Source organism: Scleropages formosus, chromosome 9, assembly GCF_900964775.1.
Source record: "Scleropages formosus chromosome 9, fSclFor1.1, whole genome shotgun sequence".
Lineage (NCBI taxonomy): Eukaryota > Metazoa > Chordata > Actinopteri > Osteoglossiformes > Osteoglossidae > Scleropages > Scleropages formosus.
This window is the reverse complement of record NC_041814.1, coordinates 8,224,523-8,235,328: the sequence shown is the minus strand read 5'-3', so window position 1 is coordinate 8,235,328 and position 10,806 is coordinate 8,224,523. Positions and strand designations below refer to the sequence as shown.

The 10,806-nt window shown below is 41.7% G+C and overlaps 1 protein-coding gene across 1 annotated transcript in view; it reads left to right on the top strand.

Annotated features, from left to right (window-relative positions):
- Positions 1-1,129: 1,129 nt before the first annotated feature.
- Positions 1,130-10,806, top strand: part of frem1b (Fras1 related extracellular matrix 1b) — a 30,984-nt gene continuing 21,307 nt past the window's right edge. The window contains exons 1-11 of the mRNA XM_018726727.2: positions 1,130-1,365; positions 1,477-1,571; positions 2,783-3,090; positions 3,472-3,671; positions 4,252-4,575; positions 4,872-4,980; positions 5,227-5,358; positions 7,062-7,406; positions 7,959-8,101; positions 8,329-8,525; positions 8,969-9,059. Coding sequence (XP_018582243.2) covers positions 1,132-1,365; positions 1,477-1,571; positions 2,783-3,090; positions 3,472-3,671; positions 4,252-4,575; positions 4,872-4,980; positions 5,227-5,358; positions 7,062-7,406; positions 7,959-8,101; positions 8,329-8,525; positions 8,969-9,059 — 2,178 coding nt within the window. The 5' untranslated portion in view covers positions 1,130-1,131. The remainder of the gene's footprint in view (positions 1,366-1,476; positions 1,572-2,782; positions 3,091-3,471; positions 3,672-4,251; positions 4,576-4,871; positions 4,981-5,226; positions 5,359-7,061; positions 7,407-7,958; positions 8,102-8,328; positions 8,526-8,968; positions 9,060-10,806) is intronic.

The following is a 10,806-nucleotide window of genomic DNA, read 5'->3' as shown; positions in this document are numbered from 1 at the left end:
ATAAAGAGAGGTTCTTGTACCTTGTTTCTGTGACTTCTTTTCTCGTTTTACCTGTTTCTTCCCGATTCGGGTATGCAGGCCTGCACCATTTTTTGGAAGTGATTCTGTTGTCTCTTCACAAAGCACCTCAGTGGGCTGTCTGAGCGGTCTGCAGAACAATGAGCTTGAATAGAAACACATTTTGATTAATCACTAGTGAGGAATTTACATCAACTGCTGAATGCTGAAGGCAAAATTGTTTAGGTAAGACTGAAGGAACATAACACAATCTAGACAATTTACACGTTGCCTTCAAAGTTTGGGTGTCATTCCAAACTGTTCTCACATTAAATATGGATTTGGTCTTATTTTCAATTTTTTGGTGTGCTCTCTCTTCCTGTAAGTTGTTGTCACACTGTGCAGCTTCAGCGCTTTCCTGATTTGCGCTGGTTATTCATCTGCATTTACTTCTTAAGGGAAGCTGTCCTTCATCCATGGAGAAATAAAATAAGAATTGGAACATGGGACAGCAGGGTAAATGAATATTTCCAACAGATCCCTGAGGATCTCAAATATATTACAATTAAAAAGGCAGACAAAACTCAGAGGTCTATGTAAAAATGCCTGTAGTACCAGATCTTTGACTACATGTTGTGCACTCTAACCACCTGACACCTAAAGCTCTACAGCCTCACTATTGTCTTGCTGGATAGGGTAAGAAGTGACTAGGCAGCTTCAACTCATAGCCTTTTGATCTTTCCACCCATTTGGTTCCCAGCACCTCCCTAAGGTCACCTTGCTTAACCCCTGATTTCCTGGCATTTACGTCTCTGAAGTGAAATGAAGGGTGAAATGGTTTTTCGAATCTAGGTTTTAAGTCACATCAGAATGCTTATTGGTACTTACTGATGTAAGTTAAACTGAAACACACCTTTTTTCTTTCCTTGAAGGTCACAATAAATGAACAAGTACAGGAGGGCAAACGCATTGTTTGAAAAGTTCTGAGGACAGAAGCGGGTGCCAGAAGAATTCACTATAACCAGCATAACTCATTAAACTTGTTTACAGTAATACTTTCCTAGCTCGCATTACCTCAACTTTGACTCTGACATTCAAACGCCTGTAATAAAGCTGGCTGAAGTTGCTCCCCCAATGGAAGCTTCAGTCATCTGCTGGGTGTTTTTCACCCTGTTGACCTTGTCTCCAGTCCTTTGGGCTCAGAGTATAGTGCAAGTGCATTCTGGGCTCCAAGTCAGCCGAGGAAAGTCTGTTTATGTGACCAACAAGGATCTGCAGCTCAGTCTCCCTGATGATGTGAATTCCTGCAAGGTGGAAGTGGTATTGAATGAACCCGTGACACAAAGAGTTGGCAAACTCACACCTCAGGTATGCATGAAGACCGTATGGAGACACAGCAAAAAGATTTCGTTGAAAATCCCTCATTCAGCCTGCTTTCATTTCATGTACAACTCCAAAAAATAATTATCTCTTTCTTAGGTTTTTGACTGTAACTTCTTACCTGATGAGGTCAAGTACATTCATAATGGTAGTCCTTTACTGGAGGAGGACACAGTGATGCTAAGAATCTACAGGTGAGTCATGTCTTACAAGTATCTCTCAGCTTTTGTTGTCTTCCTCAATCTTTATTGAGGAAACTGGACAACTCACTCACTGCACCCACTTCGTTGGTTAAGGGGTAATATTTAACTAAAGTTTCTCAGCATTTTGAAGCCATAACCTGATCCTGCAGATAATTCCTGTAAAACATTCACAGTGTCCACTTATGCATCACACCACATTTTATTCAGGTTTTGGTCCATGCTATAATGTATCTGGTTTTCCAGGCTCCACCGTTAAGCCTTTACTTGTGATCCAGAATGTTGTGCCATGTGCTGAGTTCAAACTGCCATAGTGCCTCTCCTTCCTTGCCTCTCACCCTTGACTTCCTTTAGCTGTTCGTACCAAGTGAAAGACTCGAATAGCTGCCTACAATTCTTTAATAGGATCAGTACCCTAGCACCTACAGAGCCTCTCAATCTCTGGATGCTCAGTGGTCCCACTCATAAGGGGTTCAGAATCAAAAGAATGAAACTTCTCAGTTTTGGCCTACATGTGGGAGAATGAGCTCCTTCTCACCTGCAAAACGGCCCTTTTAGAACTCAAGAATAGTCTCAAAGTTCATCTCTATCTGACCACATCTCAGATCACCTCTTAACAGCCACCTGACTGTGTATCACACTGTCTGCTTTCATTATCTGTGTATTTTCCCTCTGACTTTCACTTGTCTAGGCAGATAGATGAATTACATGTGCCAGGAAAAACAGAGGTATCAAACAAATAATAATAATAAGTATTATTATTATTGGTGCCCCCCAGCCTTGTGCCCTGTGTTGCCGGGTTAGGCTACAGCTCGCCACAACTCTGCCTGGGACAAACGGTTTCAGACTCTGTGTGTGTGTGTATTATTATTATTATTATTATTATTATTATTATTATTATTATTATGTCTGTATCTAGAACTCCTTGTTGTGGAACGGTCCTTTTGCAAGCCCTGAACTCTGTGTCATGCTGGGGGAAAGCATCTGCTAAATGAATACATGTAAACATAAATGAACTTCCCAGAAATTGTACTTACAAAAACTAAACGTACTACAAATCACATCAAAACAAAGAAATAATGTTAAAACTATCTTAAAGCATATATTATCCCCTGGAATTCAAACTACAGTGTAAAAACATTTAAATCCATGTATTTTGTTTGTGTTTAATAGATTTTTTTTTATCCCTGTCTTGTTTATCAAAGATTTACACATTCTGAGACTTTCATAGAGACTGTTCTGCTGAGGGTGAGTGTGGTGGACCCCCATGACAGCCTTATCCAGTTTGGGAGAACTCCTTTGGTGGTCCCTGAGTTCTACAGCTTGTCTAACATCATTGACAGCAGAGTACTGACATTCCAGAGCAGACCAGGAGCGATCTGCAATGTCCGTCTTCTCAACTCTGAAACTAGCATGCCAGCATTTGGACAGCTGGTCAAGGGCGAATCCTCCATGTCAGTCCCAAAGACAGACATAAGAAGGTCCTCTGGAAATAACTCAGAGGCAAGAATGGGTAAGTATGGCAGCAACTGTTCATTCATGAACCAAAGATGTTGGTTTTCTAACTGCCAAAATTTTCAGACAGAAATCAAGCTTGACTGTGTGTCAGTGTGCTGCTGTGACCTGGCTTTGGATCCAGGATGTACCTCACATGATGCCCTGTTCTTCCTGTGACAATCTCTACCTCGACCCAGTACTGGACATGATGTTTCCGAAAATGGATGGCTGGATTGTTATATGACTCACTCATTCTGTATCTATCACCTTTTACATTAAGACAGGGTTATGGTACTCCATAGCCTATCCCAGAAGAACAGGACACTAGTTCCACTGATCAGACATACTGCACCTTAGTTTTGTGCTGTTTGTTCTTCAACACTGTTGTGTATTCCAGGTAGTCAGACTCGAGACTCATGTGCTGGTAACAAAGCCTGCATCCATGGCGCTAAGGAAGTACGTTTTTTAAAGGCCAACTGTGAGGAATTCCTGAAATCAGACTATAAGTACCAGCATCTCAATCCTCCATCCCCCGAGATTGATTACATTACAATCAGAGTGGAGCTGCGGGACAACATCTCCAGGGCACTGTTGGAGGTATTGAAATAGCAGCATTTGCTCTTAGTTATGGCATCCCTAAGACAATCACACAGTGAAAAAGACACTGACTGAAAACAAAAGCAAATGAAAAGGTTGTGAACACAAAACACCTGCCACACACACACACACACACACACACACACACACACACACACACATTTTCAGAACCGCTTGTCCCATACGGGGTCGCGGGGAACCGGAGCCAACCCGGTAACACAGGGCGCAAGGCCGGAGGGGGAGGGGACACACCCAGGACGGGACGCCAGTCCGTCGCAAGGCACCCCAAGCGGGACTCGAACCCCAGACCCACTGGAGAGCAGGACTGCGGTCCAACCCACTGCGCCACCGCACCCCCACACCTGCCACATTTTATGCAAAAATTCAAACTAATAGTTAATCATTAATATTTTGTTCTCAATGGGAATAACAATACCTGTTTCAGAAGCTGATATTTTACCACTGAAATTCAAGTGCCTCTGAATAATTGTGACTTGAACTTGCTTCATCACCAAACCCTGCATCACATTCAAATTTTAGCAATAGTTATACTGTTGCTCTCCATGTCTCTGTAAATCAGACAGAAAGCACTTGGATCCCAGTCCTAATTCATGGTGCCATGCAGAACCAGCCCCCCCATGCTGCCTTCATGTCAATGTTCATCCTGGAGGTGGACCAGTTCATTCTCACTCCCATGACCACTGCTGCACTCGATGCCAAGGACGATGAAACCACTCAAGACCAGTTGGTGTTCAACATTACTAAGCCCCCACCAGAGGGGTATGTCACTCACCTGGATGACCATACCAAGCCAATCACCTCCTTTATCTGGCAAGACTTGCATGAGATGAAAATTGCGTATCAGCCCCCTAACATAAGCTACACTGGGAGAAGGAACTATGAGGTAATATGCTGTTCTTTTCCTTTTAACTCTGAATAGGTGAGCCACTTTAGTTTGCTCAGTTATAGTGTTCAAAATTAGATGGAAAGTTGAGGTGTCAAGAGTTTACTAAAAGCTAGTTAGATGTTTTCATAATTTTGCTCTATAATTAAAACGTGCTCTAATTGTAACTATACTGCTATGTTCTGTGAGAAGAAACGTGTGTTACGAGTGACTTTGTTAACCCTTTTTTTGAACACCCACTGTTGAGCAAGCAGAAAATAGCTTTTCTGAACAAATCTTCTCTACTTGCCTTACAGGTTGAGTTCCAGGCCATTGACACTTCCTTTGCTACCAGTCCTACCATACTGGTTCACTTCTCAGTCCGGACCGCAGAAACAAATGCTCCTCGAGTGTCCTGGAATATGGGTACCATTAGCATGTAGCTAGCCAGAGTTTTAACCACACTGTGAACCTGTATCTTGCAGGACATTCGCAGTTCTTTCGTAGTCTTTGTGTTCATGAACAATTATGATTCTAGAAGATTTTCACTGTTTAGTTCATTCTGGTTTTTCTTTTAATGTTGTTCTCAGCATTCTCTTGCCATTGCTGATGGTGAGATGTTAAGGATATGACAAGTCCCATTGTCACAATGATGATGTGTGGTTTTTTTAGGACTGGATTTACTGGAAGGTCAATCCAGACCAATCACCTGGGAGAATTTGCAGATTGTGGACAGTGACAACATCGATGCAGTCTATTTGGTGGCTGTGGAGGGACCTTCACATGGGCAGCTGAGTGTGCGAGGTAAGAATGATTAATCTTGGTTATCGAGCCCTGCAGCTTTTAGGGAGCAAAAATCATCTGTGATTTGTGCCAGATTTAAATACTCTGAAAAACATGGTATGATGCAAAATAAACAAAAGAAAAATTTGAGTGCGTTGTTGGTGTATGAAAACAATTGCACATTGATTAAAATAGTCAAAATTAAAACAACCAGGTGAAGATGCTAAAATTAAATGAGTTTTCTTTCTTTTTCTCTGTATGTTTTCCATCTGTCGGACGGCAATGTGTTTCCTGGGACCCATATGTGAGGTGGCCTGCATGTGTTCGCTAATCAGGTGTAAAATGTGCTGTAGACAGTTCGCCAGCGGTCCTCTTTTCTAAGGAGCGGCAGCGTCTGTCTTTCCATGTCAGCGCACTCCAAGGCAACCTTTGTTTGCACTGCCCTTGAATGGAGCATATTGAGGAGACTTATGCCATTTCATGCCACTCTGCAAAGAGTCCAGATGTACGACACACGCCTTTCTCTGTTAGAGAGATCTACATTGTGAAAAACAGTGTCCAGGTTATCACTGCTCTGAGGGGTTTAGCAGAGACAACATGCCACAAACACCAAACCAGAAAACTCAGCACACATCCAAGTAGCAGAGAGCTTCATACTCAGATGTTGCTGTTATATGTAGCATGTTGTTGTAAATTCCCATGTTGGAACTTCTCCAGACCATTGCACAAGAACCATATACTAATGCCAGTCTTATGCAAGACCATCTGATCAACACCAGTGTCTGCTCAAACAACAGAATCTGTTCAATGCATGTGGTTCATTTAATTGCTGTTTATGCTTCAAAAAAACCATACTGACCGTTGACCTTCCTGGGCAAGGAAATATTATTTTCCAAAAGTTTGGCTAGTACACGCTTGTAAAGGCACCTGTTTGCTGCATTCGGTTGGGCTATTCCAAAAACACATGGTTTCTCTTGAGGACATTGGTTGGCACTGGGAATTGTTCACTGTGGACCTCTGACTCTGGGACTTTTACGCTGGGGAGAGTCACCATTGGACTAGTCCAATGCCTTCGGCCAAATGGAAATCTGCCTCTACTTCCACATAGTGCCCTCAGAGTTGGGTACCTGCATTAAGTGTGTTTATATTTTTGGGCCTGATGCCCACAGCCACCTTTGGGCCCAATTACCAAGTTTTTTCTCTCTGTCGGACTTGTAGCCGTTTCCCTTGGTAAAGTAGCTAATTAGGTTTATGTGAGACCATTCATCACTCAATCTGTCTGGTGACCTTGCCCTTCTGTCTCCCTGGCAAGCAAGAGCAGCCCATCCTCACGTTGGGCAGCGGCCTGCCAGCCTGGGAAGGACGCCATTTTCCTTTCTGTTTTCCATCGATGAGGGAGAGGACACTAGAGCCAACTCGAATGCCTTCAGGCAAAAAAAAAAATTATTTTCATATTCTGAGTTAAAAAAGCAAAAAAATGCAGGGACTTGGACAATTGTCGATATAAAATATTTATCTATTGTTTATACAGATAGGTGAGCCACATTTAGTTTCAAAGGCACGTTTCAATGACATCTGTGTTTTTCCACACTTTTACATGTATGTTATAACTATGACGGTTAACTAGGACACTAAACTAGAAGAAAAACAATAACTCTGTGCGTCAAGGAAATAAGCTGCCACATTAAAATATGTTTTATTTCATATATTTGATTTCTCCTTAGGTGGGAAAGGTTTCATGTTCAAGGTGCAAGACCTGCATGAGGGTGTAGTGGTGTACCATCATTCAGACAGCGACACCATAAGGGACCATATAGTGTTCCGCATCTCTGATGGTCAGCACAGCATTCGACACAAGTTCCCCATCAATATTCTCCCAAAAGACGATACACCTCCATTCCTCATCAACAATGTGGCATTTGAGGTGCAGGAGGGGGGTTCTGTTCTGGTGGAGGAATACATGTTATTAGCCTCAGACTTGGACTCCAGCGATGACTACATCTTCTATAAGGTTCTTACAGTTCCACGAGCCGGAGAGTTGATTAAGAGGTCATCTGCCCAGTTCCCAGGCAAGTATGATCCTTTTCTCCTTGATATACATCTGCATAGTATAGCAGACAATGAAAAATATTGCGTAAGATAACGGGACTTTTTTAAAATTCTGAAAAACTATAAACCAGGCTTCATACTATACGGTACTGTGAAAATTGTTCATGAAAATTAGAGTTCAAGAGAAATCTTTAAGGCAACCCCCTACCTTCAGTATTGATCTTCCAATCACAGATAACATAATATTTAACATAATAGGTTTAAAAAGCCAAAGAAAACTCCAAAGTCTCACATACGCTGCTCAAAGCTCTCCACCACCCTACCATTTCTTTTTCTTTTAACTGAGGTCCCAATAGGGGGCTCAGCTACATTGTCTGTTGCCAGATGCAAGCCCTCAAAGCAGGCCGAAAGCCAAAGTCAATAATGTGGTGTAAGACTTCTTATTAGTGAACTGATATTGTGTAAAAACAAAATCTTTTTAATAGCCTTGTACAACAGTATTTCTGTATGTTAAGCGAGAATACGGGTAGGTTACAGTTTACAGCGTTAATTATTCTTATTTTTTCTTACAGGTGTGCCAGTGACTAGTTTCCTGCAGAGAGATTTGTCTCAGGGCTTAATTTATTACAGACACTTTGGTGATGAGGTATTTGAAGATTCATTTGACTTCATCCTCTCTGACAGCCACCAACCCCCAAATCTGTCAGAAAGACATGTGAGTTTCTCTTTATGCTAGAAAAACAGTGGGAGAGTGGTGTTTGTAGTTCTAACACCGTTGTTCCAAAGGAAGGTGCAATATTATTTTTTAAAGTGAAAGTATAAACAGCCATTCATGGTGGGTTATGGAGTCAATATGAATTACTATATGCAGTTCTGTGTACATTTATGGAAGTGCTCAAATGTTTTGCCTTTGGTTTTTGACTCTCTTGTCTCCTTTTCCAGACTGTGGTGGTTCATGTTTCTCCAGTAAAGGACCAGCTGCCAGAGGAGGTGCCAGGCAGCATCCGTGCCATCACAGTGAAGGAGACAGAAATTGTCCACCTCACCCAGAGCCACCTGCACTTCAGGGACCAAGAGTCTCCTGAGACAGACCTCATGTATTCCATCATTCAGCCCTGTTTCAGCCCCACAGCATCCAGGTATGCTTATGGTGGGGCTCAGGGCTGAAAGATCTCAGCATAAAGAGTAGATAAGGGGGTAGAAGGTACACAATATAACAATCAACAGAAGACCTCAGAAGTCACAAACAAACTCACAGAATGACACACACACTGTCTGAAACTACTGGTCCAAAGCAGGGTCGTGGCAAACTGGGGCTTAGCCTGGCAGCACAGGGCTTAGGGGCTGGAGGGGGCACACCCCAGGACAGGATGCCAGCCTGTCACAAGGCACCACAAGCAGGACTCGAACCCAACACCCACCACACAGCAGGCCTTGGCCAAACTTGATGTGCCACCGTGTCCCCCCCCAATGAATAGAATTTACAGCCTAATTCAATCATACAGATCAGATACTTTTTTTGTATTTTTACACATTTTTTTAGTGTTTTTCACACTTTGTATTTAAACACTCATTTTGGCAGGATGCAGGATGCCGGCAGGCTGTTCTATACTGACAGTGCATACTCCATGAAGAAGGATCCCACTGTTCCAGTGCTGAAGTCTTTTACTCAGGTAATCAAACAATATGTCCTACAGAGTTATGAAAGCAGGGGGGGTTTGCCTCCTGTATAAAAAAACATATTGCCCATTACTGTACCAGAGTTTTATATTTCTTCCTAACAATAGGACTTCGTAAAGCAATGTGTTTTGATTTGCTTATTACGTCAATAAATAATTTTTTAATGTAACTGCTAAAGAAGTATCCATCAACCCTTCCATCCATCCATTATCAATAACCATTCAGGTTCACATTGCTCTGGAGCCCATCCGAAAAGAATAGTGTGAAGCAAGGTACACCCTGAATGTGGTGACAGTCCACCACACAGCGATTGCATATTTATTCACTCACACATGCACACACTACATACAATTGAGAGTTACAAATTCACGTAAAACATGTCTATGGACTGTGGTAGGAAACAGAAGCACCTTGAGGAAACCCACATAGACACGGGGAGAAGATGCAAATTCTGCATACAGCTGGATTCAAACCCATGTCCAAACCCCACAGCTCAGGAGCTGGGAGGCACCAGCGCTAGCTAAAGAAACATATACAGGTATCCCTCGATTTACAAGCTCTCTTTATCTAAAATTTCGATATAACAGCTCTTGGCTTTTCATACCAGTTTTTGGCTGATAGAACAAAAAATCAGTATGAAAAGATTTATCCAAAGCATGTCCAAATTTCACAGCCATACATTGTAAAAAAGAAGTGGAAGTGCAGTAACGTACTGTAGTTGGTGTGTCCGCATCAAAACCTCAGTCTGTTGGTGTGTCAGGAATGCAAGAGCGTTACTTTAAGAAAGTGGAACATCATGGAAAGTGTATTAAATTACACAGGAGTGTCTCTTGGACATAGTGGGTGTGTTATTTAATTGAATGATTGTATAGAGAGCAGAGCAATAGGCAGGAAAAGTTGAGCTGATGATTTTTCAGGTATATATGCATATTTTAAGAACAGTGCAGCTTTAAAAAGTAGTTCACAATAAACATGACAGGCTCAGTATATCCCTGTTTGGTTCATTGTTCACCCTGTGCATAACTCATCAATTAAAAAGAAAAATGGGAAATATCTTGGAGGAGTCCAACTCCAGAAAATTGCCATGAAGTTTCTCAGCGCAGTCTCAAAGCAAGGCAGCAAAGGTAACAGGTGTAATGCATTTTTGTATTATTTCCTGAGATGTATGTTGCTTTGGAGAAAAGCATCTTAATAAATAAATGTAAATACAAATGTAAATGTTTTATATTTGGTTGAAATCATAGGTTGATAGTTACATTGGTGTTTTGCAGTCGTCTAGTGATATTTGGTTTGAGGCTTTCAGATGGACTAGGAATCCATGATTATTATTCCCAATTACATTCACATTTACATGTACATTTATTCAATTAGCATACACCTTTCTCCAAAGCGACAAACATCTCAGAGAAAAATACAATGAGTGCATGACATCAACAGGAGGAGATACTTGGATGCAGACACGTGATTCCAGAGTACAGGCAATTTATCACTTTCCACCATATGTACCAGCATATGTTACATGAGAGATTGTACATTATTACATTAACTCGTAATGTAGCTTGTGCACGTTACATTATTAAACAAATTGCTATTTAAAAATTATTAAACATGAACACTTACAGATTTATTATGCACTGAGATCCAGGGAAAAGTGAATCTGAAAGAGGTGAGTTTTGAGACCGTTTACAAATTTTGAGAGAGATTAAAAAGTTCTGAAGGAGAAGGGAGGGTCATTCCAAC